The sequence below is a fragment of the Gossypium hirsutum genome, chromosome A10 (genome assembly GCF_007990345.1).
Source record: "Gossypium hirsutum isolate 1008001.06 chromosome A10, Gossypium_hirsutum_v2.1, whole genome shotgun sequence".
NCBI lineage: Eukaryota > Viridiplantae > Streptophyta > Magnoliopsida > Malvales > Malvaceae > Gossypium > Gossypium hirsutum.
The window spans coordinates 12843945-12862945 of NC_053433.1; the positions used below are offsets into that span (position 1 = coordinate 12843945).

The 19001-nt window shown below is 33.0% G+C and overlaps 2 protein-coding genes across 8 annotated transcripts; both read right to left on the reverse strand.

The window, feature by feature from the left end:
• Positions 1 to 1090: 1090 nt before the first annotated feature.
• On the reverse strand, positions 1091 to 12180 carry LOC107897242 (coatomer subunit beta'-2). 6 transcript variants are annotated; one of them, XR_005903173.1, is made up of 26 exons: positions 12092 to 12180; positions 11168 to 11188; positions 10986 to 11047; positions 10836 to 10890; positions 9436 to 9472; positions 8994 to 9319; positions 8756 to 8887; positions 8514 to 8662; positions 7839 to 7907; positions 7323 to 7473; positions 7134 to 7199; positions 6799 to 6987; positions 6280 to 6420; positions 6119 to 6193; positions 5823 to 5999; positions 5626 to 5717; positions 5403 to 5519; positions 4853 to 4967; positions 4627 to 4698; positions 3973 to 4169; positions 3797 to 3890; positions 3131 to 3237; positions 2727 to 2856; positions 2366 to 2601; positions 1795 to 1861; positions 1091 to 1531 (listed from the first exon to the last, which is right to left on the reverse strand). XR_005903173.1 is itself a non-coding variant. In XM_016822623.2 (26 exons), the coding sequence occupies exons 1-25, from the start codon at positions 11575 to 11577 to the stop codon at positions 1842 to 1844; spliced, it is 2736 nt and encodes a 911-aa protein (XP_016678112.2). In that variant the 5' UTR covers positions 11578 to 11829; the 3' UTR covers positions 1091 to 1516; positions 1795 to 1841. The 6 variants fall into 6 exon arrangements, 3 of the variants coding, with proteins under 3 accessions (XP_016678112.2, XP_016678113.2, XP_040934685.1); XR_001684081.2 differs by lacking the exon at positions 12092 to 12180 and adding an exon at positions 11575 to 11829 and having other exon boundaries at positions 1091 to 1516; XR_001684080.2 differs by lacking the exon at positions 12092 to 12180 and adding an exon at positions 11575 to 11829.
• A 2579-nt stretch (positions 12181 to 14759) lies between these two features.
• Positions 14760 to 17127, reverse strand: LOC107897246 (coatomer subunit beta'-2). Of its 2 annotated transcripts, XM_016822627.2 has the most exons (10): positions 16990 to 17127; positions 16699 to 16719; positions 16503 to 16564; positions 16373 to 16427; positions 16199 to 16235; positions 15776 to 16101; positions 15573 to 15704; positions 15328 to 15476; positions 15178 to 15246; positions 14760 to 15092 (listed from the first exon to the last, which is right to left on the reverse strand). In XM_016822627.2, the coding sequence occupies exons 1-10, from the start codon at positions 16990 to 16992 to the stop codon at positions 15014 to 15016; spliced, it is 933 nt and encodes a 310-aa protein (XP_016678116.1). In that variant the 5' UTR covers positions 16993 to 17127; the 3' UTR covers positions 14760 to 15013. The 2 variants fall into 2 exon arrangements, with proteins under 2 accessions (XP_016678116.1, XP_016678117.1); XM_016822628.2 differs by lacking the exon at positions 16699 to 16719 and having other exon boundaries at positions 16990 to 17097.
• Positions 17128 to 19001: the final 1874 nt, after the last annotated feature.

The window sequence follows — 19001 nt, forward strand, 5'->3', positions numbered from 1 at the left end:
CGGTAATCCCAATTGTAACTACACGCCTTCCAAGGTGATGGTACACTCTTCGCATGGAAGATGGAATGTGTGCGTCTCGGTTTTTCACCTCTCTATGAACGCACTGATGAGTTTAGGGTCCAATTTGCACCCCCGGCATATATTGACGATGTGCCAAAAACTCGTTTCCCTCAAGTAATTTTCTATCAATGATGACGGAGGACCAGATATATTACGAATATAATATTGTAACACCCGATCTACAGGCTATTATAAAAAATTTTAAAATTAAAATTAAAATTACATAAATGAAAAAATATTAAATAATATTCAAAAATTAAAATTAACCCTTAGCATTTTCATTTGTTTGACGAAGATATGTTTATGATCGAGACAAATTAATTCCACGGCCATTGCTAACACAATCAAATATTTTTTAAAATTATAAAAAAATAATACTAATTTAGAAAAAATATAAAGAAAATAATTAATTAAAGAGAGCTTTGAAAAATTTAGTGAGAAATTTGAGAGTTTTTTTTTAGAAATTTGAAAGAAATATTATGTGAAAAAAATAAGAAGAGGCTTATATATATATTCTTTTTACTGTTGGATCCCCCAACGATCAAGATTTAAATGACCGTCAGTAAAAAACACGGGCTAAAACACGCATTTAAGGGAGCAATTTTGCCACATTAACAAAACACGTCCATGTCAGCGCGTTTTATGCGAACATGACAAAATCGCTCCCTCAAAGACGTATTTTGCCAAAATCTCCCCTTAAAACGCTCTTACGTGAATGCATTTTGAAGTTTTCAGCCCATTCCAATAAATAATGAAAAAAATAACCCATTTCCATAAATAAAGTTAAAAATAGACATTTATTGGTAAAATATTCGAAAATAAGTGAGTTGGTCATGTTACTTTAATTTTTAAATTATGAACAGGTAATTTGTTAAGAACTTGGTTACGGAACCGCCCAGTTCCAAGTTAAAAATGACACTCTTCATTCAGCAAAACGTATTTAATTTTTACGATCAAATTTCCAGTCAAAAAGTGGCAAAACATTATTCTCTTACTATAATAACAGTTGATAGTCGAGGAGCAATAGTAATTAGTAAGAGCAATTAAATATTACGCCTTTTATGTAAATGTTTTTAACAGTACAACTTTTATATAGAGAACCAAAAATTAAAAGAAAAAATAAATCCCTACTACCCAAACAGTTGAATCATTCATGCCTCCACGGGGAAATAAAATACTAGTAGTAGTATCTAAACTTTAAACAACATAAAAATGGGCTGCAATTGGGTGATCATCATCACTAATTCTCGAATTCTTTTCTACATTCACAATGGCACATCGGACAAATTTTTTTTAGGACAATGCCTCAAAAGAATATTATATATATGCTAAAGATTAAAACAAGCAACTAAAATCATAGTTCCAAAGCTAACCAAATACTTGTATATGCCTTCCCCATGCCCAAAATCAATGTTCTCAATGGCTCCAAACCACCAGGAATGCAAGATGATCAGACCTTATAGATCAAAATCTGCTGGTTATATACACAGTTATAAAAATGACGACGATAATGCTAACTGAACTTTTTCAGTAAATTATTATTTTGTATCTCTATTCTAGCAAAACTCGAAATCTGAAAATACAATTTTTTATCCTATTGAAGCACTCTATTTAGATTTATTTGGGAAGGAACAAATAACCGAAGGTGCATGCACTTTTTTAAAGGCCCATTCTAACCAGAAAACCTACAAAGGCTTTCTCCTTCAAGATATAATAAGAATATCGGTTTCTCACCTTAAATAAATGCTGAGTAGAGCTCGAAATGAATGTCTTCATGGGACCTAGTGGTCTGGTGTTAGCACTGCCAAAGGCACAAAAGAATGATAAAAATGTTAGAATCAAGGCATGATATAGCAAAACTGCCAAAAACAACGTATATATTAATAAAATCAAAGATTCATATTAATGTTCTATGGTATACAGGATACTATTATTAATTTGATGTTAGAATGCACTAAACTGCTAGAGTATAAGAGGGACTGGAGGCCAATAAATGCACATCATATTAGTCAATATCAAGAGGCGTCAAATTAATTTGATCTTTGCCTAAGTTTGGGAAACAAATCTGTTAATACGGAAAAGAAAGGTGCAGTTAGTAATATCATAATTTTGCAAAAGTATAAGGTGCATTTAGCAACCATCAAAAAACATGTGCCCAACTCCAAATAGCAAAACAGACTAAAACAAGTCAGGAATACTGTTTAATGTTCAGCTGGCAGTACAAAGTGTTACAATTAGTGGTGTGATAGGAGAAATCATAGAAACGAAGTTAGAGAAGCCCAAAAGGTAAAGGGGTTAGAATGACATTTTAGAATCAATTAATCACCAGAGACAAAATTTCGATTTTCACACTGCCCCAACCAATAGCTTTTAGGCTGACCAGGATCCTTCATTATTCGTACCCCACTCTTCTTCAGGCTCGTTACCATTGACAAGTACTGCTCCATCATTAGAATCAGCATCCACAACAACAGCCTCCTCTTGGCTACCCTCTTCTCCATTCTGCTCTGAAATCTGATTACATCCATTTGGTTCTGCAGACTGAAGTCCACAAATAAAAGATAAAAACAGTAAAATCAGACTGGAGTCCTGAACTACTCAGGGCAGTTCCTACATTTAATATACTGCCGACTTAAAATAGAAACATGTACATATTGATTATATACCTCATGATAAAGATCACCATTTTCAAGTGGCTCCTCATCCTCTACTTGCATGTTTCTGAAAGCTTCCACAAGTGTCATCTGCGATGTATCAGCATGGTTCAAATAGCCCGATGCAGGAGGATAAACACCCCTACAAAACAATCAGAAGTTGATAGCATATCCATCTAAGACAAAAAAATAGGATGCACCACCAAGGCTTTGCAACCAAAGCAAGAGGTAGAAAAAAATCATAGGTCAACCAAGAAGGCCAAACCACTGTAATCTGAAGATGATTTGTCCAAAGAGATCATATAAAAGTGATAACAATAAATAGCAGTGAGGCATACTGTTTGACACAATTAACTAACGAAATAGTAACCAATAACAACTAACACTAACTGACAGGAAGGATTCCTGTTTGATACCTTGTTTCTGCCACTTTAGACTCAACAGAAAGAGAAAGCTCCCAATCCTCAAACAAGTTAGGATACTCTCCAGGATCGGCCAAAGATTCAGCAGCTTTGGGATTAACCTGCAAACAATGTAAAAAAACCTTCAAATCATTTTGCAATTTATAGCATTAATAAATTTAATAACATAGTTTTGACTTTTAAGTATAATAATAGAAACATGCAAGTCCAACTGATTCATGTTGCAAGAGTACAAAGAAATTAAATATCATGACACTTAAGTAGAAGCAGGAAGATACTAAAATGCTGCACCGACAATGACTTGTCAAGCCAATCTTATCCAGAAAAATGAGGTGTTATATAATAACATTAACCATCAACTCGAACAAAAGAGAAAGATATCAAACTACACTAGTTTACATCTGGGATAAAAAAGTGGGGGAAAGTAGATATGTTGACAAGTTGAGACACATGCATAACTCATGAACAACAAGCTTAGAGAGTAAGAAGAATATAGCTTTAATATCATTGATTATATAAACGTGATATTTTCAAATCTAGTAAACCATTCAGAAAATCAAACAACCAGAACTGAATCTAACAAAAGTTTAAGATAAAACTAACCCAACTCAAGAAGAAGAAAGCAGGATAAGGAACACCAGAAATACAATGGGAACTAACCTTGTTGAGGTCTTTTCTCCAAATTGTCACTATCTCTGAAACCTTGCTTGGAAGATAAGATCGAGCCATAAGAGCAGCCTCTGGTATCCGATTGCTGCAAAAGGAATACTTCAATATATCATGACTACCGAGACATATGGAAGTCTATTTTCTTCAGGTACTTGATAAATAATTACCTTTCCACTAAAAGCTGAAGGCAATCCTCCAATTTACCCAACATGAATAAACAAAGGAAAGCAACATTGTTCTTCCCCTGCTCTTTGGAAAGGGATGCCAGTCTTGATATTCCTTCTGCATCTCCCAAAGAGGAATAAAGGAGCAATAAGCCACTCAGGTCCATAGCATGCTTCATGCATTCCTCAGCCATTGCTAGCTGCAATGACAATGGAGAAGTTTAACATAACTAAAGGAAATGAAGGAAAACTAACAACATATATGACATTTTTATGTCCATTGGGCTACATTAAGACAAACAGCATGTCATACAATTCAAAATCTACATCAGAAAATTGTAATGTACATCTGGCATTGAAGAAGATGCAGAGCAAACCTAAGGCCATCTTATAATTCATTTATCAATTAAATAACCAAGTCATAGCTCACATCAACTGAGAAATAATAATTAAAAGGGAAGCTCTGCCTTTCTACATCCTTAAGAGATATGCATTCAAGAGCAAACACATTGAACATTTTCAAATTGTGATTTGCAACCACGTCAGGACACTAGTAGAGAATCAAAAGCTACTAAATATGGGTGATAGGAGAAAGACAATCATAACAGAGTGAAATGGCACAGGAAAAAAGTTGGCAAATTAGAGAACACACAACACCTTTCCAGTGGACAAAGCCAATTTTCCCAACTGTTTCCATTTAGACTCACTCTGAACTTCTGCGGCAATTTCCTGCACAATTGAGCATGAATCTCTAGTGACGATAGAAATTTCTTAAAGATACAATTAAAGCTTAACACAAAATCAAATATATAACTCAAAATATTCAAGCAAAGAAAAGATTTAAGAAGTACTTCCATCCCCAAACCAATTAAATAACTCATACCTTAGCAATCTCTAGTTTACCAAGCTGTATGGCAAGCTCAAATCTGTAATCAGGGTCTGTAGCTACTTCTAGTGCATCCTCTACCATGCCTCGTGATTCCAGGAAATGAGCCACACTATCAATCAAGCAAACCACAGATTAAATCCAAAAAGCATTTCAAAAATCACAACTTAAATAAGGAGAAATTGAATATAACAATTTTAAAAATAAATTGCGTTCAGGGAAAAGGAATGCCCAAAGGTTACAGGGACTAGCTTTAGATTAAGTTACTTATGGCGACAGATTAGACTTGGAATTTGGAGTTTCTCAACACATTCAAATATGATAGAGATATTAGCAAAGATGAAGACAAATTTTCACCCACAAGGGGCAAAAATATTCAGCATGAGATGGCTAATCAAGAACCCAGAAAAATGACACATAGGATGGGAAGGGAGAAAAAGTAAATTCTACACCAGCAGCCCAATTTGAAACAGTTGAAGAATACTGGAAACATAACCATCTATATTCTTTGTAAATGGAAGGAAAATATATTGAGGTGTATAGATACCTATTATGGTGCTCTTTGGGAATAGAAAGTAAAATTTCATTGGCCCTTTCCAACTCTCCACGCATCACAAGAGTCTTGTACTCAATCAGGCTGAGAAGTAACATGTATCCCATAACACTGTATAATATGACACAAATGAGTGAAAATAGACTTTAAAATGCCTTTTCAAAGCAAAACAAACATGCAATTTTATATAAAAATTAGCAATCATAAGTCAACTTACTTGAACTCTTTGTCTATCAGATATACCCGACTTTGGCTTGCAAGATATCCCAACAAGTACATTGGACGATCCAAATGAAACATTGTTGTTACCTAAAATCATTAAATCATCAAAGTGAAACCATCAAAACCTACAAAGCCCAATGCATCTAAATGTATGGAACAATTTCAACCCAAGGATAAACATATAACAAATACCTCTCCACCGACACAGTAATTAAGCCTCCAAGAAGAGTTGTTGTAAATGAAACAGTCCCCAACCCAAATGCCGGTCCTGACACGTTCATTGGTTTCATGAAGTAGTTCAAATGCATCCTCAACTCCTTCTTCATCAACCGGTCTTCCACTATCCAAGTAAGATTGAACTACATCTCGCTGCATCATGAAATTATCAAAATTCATTACCACATAACTGTAAGAAATTGTTCATTCAACAAAGGAAGCATCCGCTGGTTCTGCTGATATAATAAGCAGATTACATCAAGGAGACTTACATTGTACTTCAGGATATAAAAAGATGTCTCACTCGCGATTGCCACCAAGTCACCACTATCAGCCCAGTAGAGATTCTGACATGTTCAGTAAAACAAAAAAGACATTTAGGATGCATGGTAGCTAAGAAGCAAATGGAGCATGTAGAGCTATTTTAGCTTACTTTCACAGTAACATCAATTCGACGAATCAACCTGCATTCAGCCCAATCGTAAAAACAAATAAAATCATTGGAGCACATTGCCAGTAGAGTACCCCCAAAAATACGCTCAGCAGAGAAGGTTGGCCGGACACTCCTCTTTTCCTGGAAGTTTAAATCTTTGTCAATACCACTACATCGTAAATATGGAACTTGAATATAGCATTAGATAAAATTCCTTAACAAATAGAACTACATTATATACATAATAAGATATTAATCATATAATTATATACACTCCTACAATAGCAAGTCAATTTGTTCAAAGTTTAAATTTCCTTGAAACATGAAATCCCTTTCCCCAACCAAAATTTTATTCATCCAGTTAAGCCCAGCTCTCCAGCAGCAACAGATCTGTCGCTTATATCATATATCTTTCAACAAAAGAAAACAAAGTCTGCAAGCACAACACACAAACTTTTTTATATGAAAAAAAATACTTTCTAAGGTAAGAAACCATCTAAATGAAAAATTAGTACAAACCTGGAAACTTTTGCTGAAAATCTTAATCTTTGATGTGCTTTCTCTAACAGCATACTCACCATCAGCTGACCAAACACATTCTAATGCAGAACCAAATGACCTATTTCTCCAAGCCAAAGCAGTATATATAATGTACTCACCATCTCCACATACAACAACAAACCTCCCATTTGGGTTATGCTTTAAGCTCTGAGAAAAACAAGATAAAGGGTAAAAGATTACGCATAGACATACACAAATACAGCTCACAAAAAAATTTAACAAAATATTTTAGTAGCGGCCCTTAAAATTATGCACAAATTCATTTTAAATGATGCTAGAAAGCATCAACTCACTTGAGGGTACAGATCACAGGTCCCCAATTCCTTAACAGCTAAGGGCAATCTTTCTCCATCAGAACCCTAAGAACCAGAGAAAAAATAAAAGAAAATAAAAATTTACACCATCATCTTAAGGTGAAAAATCCAATATTAAAGGTCACACCATGAGTGGAGAAAGAAATTTTTTTATGACAAATACACTACCTCAAAATCTGCTCCTACACTCTTAATATTCACAGTTTGAATTTCATTTTGCTTAGCCCATATGATTTTCCCACTGTTGTCCATACTTGCTACAGGTACTTCACGGCCAATTTTCACCATAATAGTTCCTTCGTCATACCCAATCACAATCCTGTAAGAAGAAAACAGCAAGAGTTTTATCCTGACATGAAAACTAATCAAGATCTCGGTTCAGAAACCCAATATCATCAATTTGCATGCAGAAAGAAACATCCAACTAAAGAAGTCAGGTCAAGCAACCTAAAATATTGATGGTTATAATTGAATTCTCACATTCTTTCGAAGAGAGTTTTTAGCTTATTTATCACATTGTTTCAGCAAATAGACATACTCTAAACTAAACGACAAGCTGTTCTAGCATTTAATGGCCAAAATATTCATCCTAGTATTTAAGTATAAATAACCTAGAAAAAAAGTTAAAACCTGAAAAATGAAATAAATATAGAACTGTTGCATGATTTAACCAAAAGAAATTACCTCCGTGAACCTTTCATATATCCGATTGCCCAAACTCTCTCAAGACCATAATTCAATGTATTTTCTAGCCTGAAAACAAATGAATTGTTTAAAAAGGTCAATAAGTTGAATAACATAAAGATACCATCGTGTACGTCAAAGACTATTAAGATCAAAATATCTTAGGCAAACACTAATGTATCATGCAAGTTAAAAATATTAATGGTGAAGCACTAAAGTGGCTCCAGACCATGGATTTCTACATCTAGGATTAGACTGGTCCAGAGGCCATGTGGCCCAGAATTTCATATTTTGCTTAGCCATGCTTGTTCTGGTATGGTTCCAAACTCAAATTACTGTTAAATATAATAATAAAAATATTGAAAATATTTTATATTGATATTTATATATTTTAATAACTGAATCCAATATATTTTCAACCCCAAAATACAATTTCCTTCCCCAGGGCTTGGCCCTTGGACATGTTTACTCAAGATGCTCATCCCAACATTTTTCTATGATAAAAAAGCATGGTCACGCTTTAACCAATGCAAGAATGAGACATGAAATTGAAAACAGAGGTGGAATCTTGAATTGTTATGCAGAAACAGAACTGGATAATGTTAGTCTCCCTAAAAAAATATGGGCACTGGAAATCAGAAGGGGGCGGGCATGCCAAAGCAGAAATATTCCTACCTATAAGTGGTAGCATGCCAGATACGAACTGTCCCATCCTCAGAACCAGTGATAATAATGGGAACGTCAGGATGGAAACAAACAGCAGAAACATTGTGCGTGTGGCCTTCCAATGTCTGAACACAACTCTTTGTCTGGTAGTCCCATACCTGCAGCCATGTAATGTATCTGAGAATAGTTCCTCAAGATTTATTTATGACCAAAAGATAACAGAATATAAATAGCAGCTGTAAAGTGTATACCTTAGCAGTGTGGTCATCAGAACCAGTGATCAGATAGGGCTTATCACCTCCTGTAAAGTAATCAACACAATTTACACCTTTCTGATGGGCATCCAGAGTAAAATTTGGGTCAGGGGAGCCAAGGTTCCAAATCTGGAAATTTCAAAGAGAGCCAAGACTGATTTAGCAAAGGTTATATCAAATGAAGTAAGAAATAAAACAGAAAAAAAAAATACATACAGAAAGGTGTCCTTTGTACCTTTATAGTACGGTCAAGAGATGCACTAGCAAAAGTATTAGTGTCCTTCGGATTAAAGGTCACTTGCATGACATAATGGGAATGTCCCTCAAATATCTGAGTACACACCCAACCCTTATCCCAATCCCAAAGCTTTATGAGCATATCATCAGATGATGACAACACATAAGGAAGAGTAGGATGGACAGCGACACATCTAATGTAATCGGTGTGTGCCTCAAATACTTTGACCTTATCCATTGTGTTGTAATTGTATACTCGAATAAACATGTCATCAGCTCCAGCAACAACCCATTGTTTGCGTGCAACAAACTTGGCTGACCTAACTGCAGATGGAAAATGTCAACTTCAGAGAATGGTAATAACTTCATCATGATGAAAACAGACGGAAAAATAGCATCAGTAGACACAGATGAATCACTGAAAACAAATGAATACATACCTGGCAACTCAGTGACTTCAAATGACTTAGCCATGGTCTGTACACCAAGGACAGTTAAGTTAACTCTAAAAGATAAGTAAAATTCCAAACAATTCAAATTCTACATATAATGACTGGGAAGTTAAAAAAAAGAAGAAGAAGAAGCCTAATACTGATTCAATAATATGTTAAGAAATCAAAACCTTAAACCAAATAAATTCCATGAAATTAATAATAATTTCTAGACTTATATTATGAAGTAATTATATCAACGTGCAAAAAAAAATTATTGTTCATTGAAGAAACAAGAAAAAGATACAAAAATATATTCCACAGATAAAGGATAAGCCATATACGTAGAGAGCTAAAAAGATCCTTGTTCCCATTTTCCATGGATTTAAACAGAGTTTTATGCCAGTAGCCCTACATACAATATAGCACCCATAGATGAGACTAAGGATGATAGTTTAATCATAAACATAACTAGAAGAGCACTATACAGTCCAATGATTTTAGGTTTAGCTCCAACGTATGGAGTGAAATTCAATTATAATTAGAAATTGAAAAAAGGAAAAAGGAGTCAAATAACAGTTAAGAAGTTTGTGAAAGGGACCTATTTCATCAATGAGTCTCAAAGTTCAATTACTCCTAAGCAGGAGTCAAAGGGGACTCTACTCATAAGACTAGAGTGAGTGAAGTGATTGGAGAACTGCCAAAAAATGCTCCATAATTGTAAGATAATACCAATACCAAGTCAAAAGTCATAACAACAGGATACTAGCAATATATCCACAAGATGAGTCAGAATAAAATGAAGAAAACAAATAACCATAAAAGAAGTGACGGAATAAAAAATGGAATTATTCATAATGAAGACAGAGTCAATCTGAGTGTCACACAGCAGGCCTAAAGTTGCTTTAACATAAAAGAAATTCTCAAGCCAAGTAAAGAGATAGGTAAGTTTTTATAACACATTTGTTGGTGTGATAACTAAGAAAAAAGCGTTGGAGTAATCAGAAAGGACAAAACCAGTATGGATTAAGGCTTACTTAAACTAATTGAGTTATATGAATGTTTTCTATAGAAAAACAACCATCTAAATACTCCAATCAAAATTTCTTGCATAGCATCCCACAACACCCATGTAAGTGCACTGTGACAGATGGTGGAAAAAATGTTTCAGAGTAACAAAAGATAAAGCTCTATTATGAACTTTTCGAAATAGCTTCTTTCCATCATTACTTCAAAATATAGTTACGAAAAGCATTAAAGAGAAGCAAACAGGATAGTTATTTATTTTATATACTAACAGAAATCATCATGTATATCCATTTATTCAACCATTTTTTCAGATTCTGGCAATGCACTAACATGTAACACGGCAAACCTTCCAGTTTTGGCAATCAATAAAACTCTCATACCTGTGACTGATAGTTCCAGATGCACACAGTTCCAGAATACAAACTTGCTAGAATCCTGCAATAAGATTTATAATAGATCACATTTATTCTTCAAGCTTGAAAAGGCCAAAATTCAAATAAATGGGAAACCGAATAAAAAGTAGAAACTACCATGGTTCCGTTGGATGGAGATCTACGGATTTTACTCTCTCTGACCTTTGAGCAAGTTTCCTCTGAACCAAACATCACAATTAAGAACATTACTTACACATTTGCAAAACATTCACACAAAAACAATAAGAAGATCTATCCCGCACATAAAACCGAAGTGAAATGAAATTGATTACACATACCTTAATTTCGAGTCTGAGAGGCTGTTTGAAAGAAAAGAAAAAAACACGCAATTAGTAAACTGAACAAAGGTCTTAAATCAAACTCATTGGACGAAGTAGGAAAGAAATCAAAACTGGAATTGCAACATTCATAATGAACGAGTCAAATAAGGAAAAAAAAAACAAATTCACTCGGCAGATCTCAACTATATTCAAATCCCTAACACTCCAGCTTGGCTGAATAGTACTGAAATGAGAACAACAAAGGGCGACGTAGAAAGGCGGTATAACTGGGGCAAAACATAATTGAAAAACCTTCCCATTTCTGTTTCCATAAATTAAAGAGAAGATTGGAACTGGGAAAGCAAGCAAAGGGGGAATTGAACCAGATCTAATGCGGAACGAAACAGATCAAGAAATCAACTAACCATTTTCGAAGACTAATTAAAGAAGAAGCCTGGATCGAGATCGTGGTTTTAACAGAGAAAGAGGTGTTCTTTGATTGGTGCAATGTAAAAATAATAGAGACAGAGAGCTCGCCCCTGTTTCGTGCGTTTTAGCGTAAAAATATGAATTAGAAAAGAGACGAGACGCTTTGGAGTTAAAAGGGATGGATTATTTACGGAAGTGCCACTCCCCGCTTTTTCTTTTTTTCTTTAAACGAAAAAAATGATGCACCAAATGGTATTACTATACTCATTCAATGAAATGTCATTAGAAAGGACATGGCTAAAACTGAACGAATCAAATTTTGCATTGCTCATTGCCTGCAACAAACTTGAAGCTCACTGCTGAAGATAAGGCATCTCATTTGGATAATGCTGTGCATGCATTTTAGTTGAATTTTGTTAAAAGACTTTTGTTTAAACAAAGATAATAGAAAACTTGAAGCCCTAAAACAGGAAATTTCCAGCAATTAATAGTAGACGAAAACTGAAGTCTCACCATTTTGTTGAAGTTGGTTTTTGCGGCAAAAGAGAAATATGTTTGAAAGCTGAAATAATTTCTTGTAATAAATTTGAAAAGGCAACAACTGTTTATCTGAAAAGGCAACAACTGTTTATGAATATATAGTATGGGGAGGCTTTGCCATTAAGTAAAATGATGATGCATTTACAGATCTGCCGTTGCCAGAGACTTTTCAGTCTCCCACTCTCCCTCTATGCAGTGTCATTCCATGCGGTCTTGTCCGTTGATTACTTGGGGCGTGCTGGAATTAACGGTCAAGATTAAGCTTACACGTTGTTCACCAATAGTTTTGACCATGCAATAAAAATAAAAAATATTTAAAAACGGAGGAGCCAGTCGGGTTATTTCGGGGAAGCAGATGCCGTGAAGATGACCATATGTAACAAACAAGGCTAGATTATAGCACTTGGGTGAAATTTTCACATAATAAATTTATAAAATGTAAATGATATTTTTAATATGTTCCAAATTAAAAATGTTCCAAATCTTATTTTTAGCAAAAAAAAATTTAAATTTATGATAAAAATAACCCATAAAATTGCATTGAGACTCTGCAAAAACAACATGGGAATGATCTCTCATTCATAGGTATCGAATCTTTGCCTGTCTAAAGGCTAAAATTGCAAAAAGTAATTTACTCTAAGTGCTTCAATTCCTTAATTTGATAATTGATAGATATTCATGATTTATCGAATACTTATTTTAAACCTTTCAATTTTTAGTACTCATTAATAGAATTTTACATGGCCGAATTATCTGGTTCGGTCTAAAGGCCTGCCTGAAAAGTGAAAAAATTTGAATAAAATATAAGCGCTTGAGCTAAAAAAATAGTACTCATTTAAAAAATGGACTGAGTCTTGAGTAAGAATTTTTTTGGCTTGGCCCGAATATCTATTTTCTTTTTTTTTTCATTATTTTGCTACAATTTCATAATTATTATTTAAGTATACAATTTTTTAAATTTATTTTTAATTTATTGAGAAACATTTATTTTAATGTTTTTAGTATTATTGATGTATTATATATATTTTAAAATGCATATAAAAATTAATGTGGACGGGTCGGGTCCAAATTTTAGCATTTTTATCTAAGTCGGGCAAAATTTTAGGCCCATTTTTTGGGCCAAATCAGACTTAGGCCAAACAAATGGGTCTTAAATTTTTATTGAACCCGACCCGACTCATAAATACCTCTACATCATTAATATGTTTTTTTTCTTTATTATGCATACCAAATTTTGCTAGTGATAAATTTATTTTTGCTTTAAATACTTTTATCATTTATGAGTTTATAATAATTTGGTCATATATTTATGTTTTTCCATTAAACCTTGATGTAGATAGATTTTGGATAAATCTTTTTAAATAAACTTAAATTTTTTTATTATTACAATATTAAAGAGAGAGGGGATGAGATAATTTTAACTTGTGTCATATAAATATTAGACATAAAATCTAACCATTGCTTCAATCAATTCTTAAATTCTTTTAATATACTTCCAATAATTGGAACCACTCTAAACTTATGATCAAAATTTTCTAAAGTTTTAATTTTTTTGGTATCACTTTAATTTTTCATTTGTAAAGTTAGTTATTAGATATTTGACTTGCATTATGCCTTTTGACTTCCTTTATGCTTCATTTCTCAACTACTAAATATCTTCCTAGTTAAAATATAATTTAATTCTCATGTTTTTTTAAATTGGTGGTATATTTGATAAATTAGAAAATTAAGTATTAAGAAATTTTAAAAAATAAGTATCAAAATTAAGTGTTGAACTTAAGTTATAAAATCGGCTTACTCCATTACTTAAAATTGAATAAGGATTATAATTAGATTATTTAATAAATAAAAAAATTAAATTTATTACTGTTAAGTGATAAAAAGGTCTCTATTTATATTTTTTATACTTTATTTTGGGGAAAAAAATCTATCTAGTAAATTTAATTGTGGGTTATTAAACATGTTTAAAAAAATTAAAGATGTGTTCGATAAGTAGGTAGGAAATTATGTAGAAAATATAAAGTTAATTTTATTTTTATTAAAAATTAAAATAAATTATCTTTTTTTCCAGAAAAAGATATATTCAAATTACAATATGTATACTTTATTTAAAACTATTGAAAATAATATAAAATATTATATTAATAAGATTAAAGTTAAAAAATTCTTTTAAAATTAATATTTACTTTTATCAAACAACCTAATTATATTGGGTACTTATATTTATTAATTTACTACATAATTTTTTAATATAAACTCAACATTTATAAAATTTAGCAGTAAAAATCTAATATTTAATTTTTCAACACTTAAAATTTTAATTTATTAAGAAAATATTAATTTTCAATTTACTTTATCATTACCTTATTTTAAGAGTTTTCCAAGTAATTATTTTTAGAAGTTATAGTCAACGAAAAGAAATTAGTAGTTTTTATAAAATAATTCTTTAAAATAAAGTTCTTTTTTGAGGTCAATTGACCCACAATTATCTAAGATCTCAATAAATTAATCCTCAAGCGAAGACCAATTGTAGAAAAGATTATCAGGATTGCAAGGAATTTTTGGTGGAATCATAATCAAAGAAATTGAAGGATACATTTTGTAAACAAAGTGGGAAAGTAACATATCCAAATAACATATATATAAGAACTGCATTGCGTCAATATTTTGCATTATTATTTTTTATATATTAATACAAAAATAGGACTTTTATACCCTGGAATTTTATAGCATTACAATACAGGAAGAACAGGTTAAAATATGAGCCTATAAATTACAACACCAAAGAAGCCTTTATTGGTTGCCCCACACACTAAACATAGAAACCAGTCGGTGAAATAAGTTTGCATCTTCAAGCTGATGATAAAAAATGCAATCCAGTACGCCTCCTTGCCGTCAAACATCAGCAGAATCGGAGCCATTAGAGCCACTAATTTTGACCACAATCGTCCCTTTATCGCACCCAAACACGACTCTGTTATAGAACCGGGGTCAGAACCAGAAACAATTGCCTATAAATTCGACAAGTCTATGAGAGAAACCAATTTCATGAAACTTACTTGCTGGAGTCTTTCATGTACGCAACAGTCCAGACTCTTTCAAGACCATATGCCAACGTGTTGTCAAGCCTGTAAGTTCGGGTTCGAAATTCTCAGACATTATATGATCTTAGAATGTAACAAAAGTTATTAACGGCAAAAGAAACTCACCTGTAACTTGTTTTGTCCCAGACACGAACAGTTCCATCTTCCGAACAAGTAATTATAATGGGAAGCTGTGGGTGGACACTTGCTGCAGTAACATTATGTGTATGGCCTTCTAGTTTTCGGACACAACATTTGGTTTCATAGTCCCATACCTATTGATCATCATATTCAATACCATAGTTGAGATCAGATTGCAATTTATAACTGAAAATGCATGTGTCCGTAACTAAGAACTTTTTGTTACAAACCTTAGCAGTGTAATCATCAGAACCACTGATCAGAAACGGTTTATCATCGGCCATGAAGTATTCAATGCAATTAATCCCTTTCGAATGAGCATCCAATGTAAAATCTAGAGATCCAGAATCCATATTCCAAATCTGAAAATAGGGGACATTTTCAGACAACATAAACAGAACATTTCGATTCAGAACTAATTGTTGTTACGTACCTTAATGGTGCCATCAAGTGATGCGCTTGCAAAAGTGTTGAGGTCATTCGGATCGAAAGCAGCTTGCATCACATAGTGTTGATGGCCCTCAAACACCTTACTGCAAATCCAGTCCTTCTCCCAGTCCCATAGCTTTATAAGCTTGTCGTCCGATGACGATAACATGTACGGAAGGGTCGGATGAATAATCAGACTCCTAATGTAATCTGTATGTGCCTCGATGTCTTTGATCATTTCCATTGTATCATAGTCGTATACATGAATATGTCCATCATCAGCTCCAACAACAATCCAGTTTTCACGCACTAGGAACTTGGCTGATCTTACTGCAATTCCCACATTTTTATTTACATGCACGTTAGAGACTATATATCCCTAACTAGAGAAAATTGCTAGAAATGTGAATATTTATTAGAGATATACCTGGTGATTCAGTGACCTTGAAGGACTTTTCTATTTTCTACAGATGGAAATTCGAGTTAGTATTAACAAAAATAAAAAATCCTTGTAATGTTAAAAAAGCTTAACAAGCTTGTGTTTTTCTTCCTCATCAACTATATGTACTGTCAGCTGGGAACAACAATAGAATTGCCTTACCTGTGAGTGGTAGTTCCAAATACAGACATTTCCGGAGTACAAAGCGGCTAAAATCCTGCACCAAAATTTGTCTAGCTTTAGTAACCTTGAAAATTGCAATTGGAAAGTAATAAGAAACTTCAATGAATACCATGGTTTGGATGGATGTAGATCCACACATTTCACCCTTTCTGAAGTTTGAACCATTTCTTTCTGCCCAAAACATAAATTTCCATCAAACTGATCAGTAAATCACCTTCATCTTATATATATCATTATATCTACATAATTAAGTGTATATCTATATTCCAAACAAGGAGAAAGAGAAGATTATACTGGTCCTATACCTCAAATTTAAGTGAGTGGGCCTGCCTCATTCCAAATAGTCATGCAAAAAAGAGGCAAAAACACAAATTAAATTATCACTAAAAAGTTAAGACCAACATACATTTCAGTTAAATTTTGTTAAGAATTCATCCATATGATTAATGAATTCTTTTATGTTTAATCATACATAGACATATATTGATACGTCATAGTACTTGATAATTTGTTTATGTTGATTTAGGATAAAAAAAAGTTAACAGACCCTAAAACTCAGTAGAAGAAATATAGGAAATACGAAACTAAAGTCTCACCATTTTGTTGAAGTTGTAAAAGAGAAATATGCTTAAAAACTGAAATACTTGCTTGTAATCAATGAATCGGATTGAGAGTATATAAATTGGAGAAGCCGATAACCGTATATATAGTATGGGGAAGCTTTGCCATTAAGGAAAATGACCATGCCTTTATAGAATATCTTACAGTCGCCAGAGACTTTTCAGTCTCCCTCTATGCAGTGTCATTCCATGCGATCTTGTCCGTTGGAATTAACGGTCAAGATTAAGTTTACAGGTGCATTGTTTTGACCATGTTATAAAACAAAAAAAAAAATGGAGGAGCAAATCGGGTTCTTTCAGGGAAGCAGGCGTCGTGAAAATGACAGAGGAATAAATAGAGAAGGGGGTTCCTTGCTTCCTTAGTCACCACCGGCAGGCAGCAAGTAGTCCCATGTTTTTGGATCTCTTATATTTCGATTGTTCTAAGGCTCCCGAATGAGTTTTAAAATCTTGTATTATTTGCCATTAACCCAAAATAAAGAACATTTTGCCACGTGAATAATTTCAATTACCAAAATTACGAAAATATTGTTATATTTAAAATAAATTACATTATTTGAAAAAAATTTATTTTTTTAAAATCAATAAAAAATTACATGTGATAGTAGTTGAATCCATACAAATTTTATTAATAAAACTTCAATTTTACCACTCAATAAAAACTTTATTTTAATTTATTTTGTACATCTTAATTTTATTATACATATTTTATTACATTTGTATACTTTATTACATTCATTTTGTGTCACAAGTTAACTCGACGTTAACTAAAGATTGATAAGATCATGATAAACAATCGTAGTGCATTAATATGGTATTTTCGTGTTTAAATTTTATTTTACTCATAATTTAATCTATTTTTTTAATATTGTATATATTGCATGTATTATTATTAATTAGTTACAAACTATACGTGTAATGCCCTCAATCAAATCCGATTAACCAGGTCTTGGGTATTATCACACGAATATAGGCACAAGCAAAATCTACTCATACAATTTACCGATAATTACAACTTACTTAATTACAAAATTTCAAACTAAAATGCATCAGTAAATACAATGAGTAATTACAACTTCAACTCGGGGTAATTAAATTGCAACAATATCTTATTTAAAAACCGAATCTATTACAGATACCCCAAAACATGTTTAAATGTGTTGCTAGCTCGTTCTGTATGCATAATGACTCGATACACCACTTCTTGGCGTAGTCCTAGCATCATCCCTCCTAGTGCAAACTCGCATCAACTTACCTGTAACATATCGCACACAAAAATAAGTTCGTAAGAACTTAGTGAGGAAAATGTCCTTTACCTACACAATGCTTGCACATTGTTACTAAAGATTTAGTATGACATTCTTATTATTCTGGTTTTCAACTTATTTCTAGCAAATACTTCTATTAGAATTTCATTTATCATTCTCTACGAATATCACGCTCTACTCTAAACTCATTACTTACCCATCAACATCTTCAATATGCCACTTAGCTTTTTCAATCTAATCTTTCATAAATCTTTACCCATTTTCTTTACAGATGTCCAGTCGACCGAAACACTATTACTCTTGTATATGTAACGTTAAGCCATCATTTCACCACTTCATTGTTCACATTCGAATCATGGAATTGGATAATATTTTACCATAGCCCATGAAGACATTGTGCATTTTTTATCTTTCTAATCACACTTACAAGCCATACTGATCGCACCAAAATAGTTTAATACAAAATTTGCCACATGAATCATTTGTTTAAGGTAAACCATTGAGAGCCTCATTGTGATATGCTACAAGGGCACTGTTTTAGAATTATCCATATAAATTATTCCTTCAGAGTGCGCCGCAAGACCTTATCTCTCAAATTATTGCCACAAAGGCTATCATTGCAGGGTTCGCCATAGAGACTATCCCTTCATGATTAGCCATAAAGGCGTTCCTTTCATATTGCGCCACAAAGGCTTTCTTTTTATGTTGTGCCACAAAGAT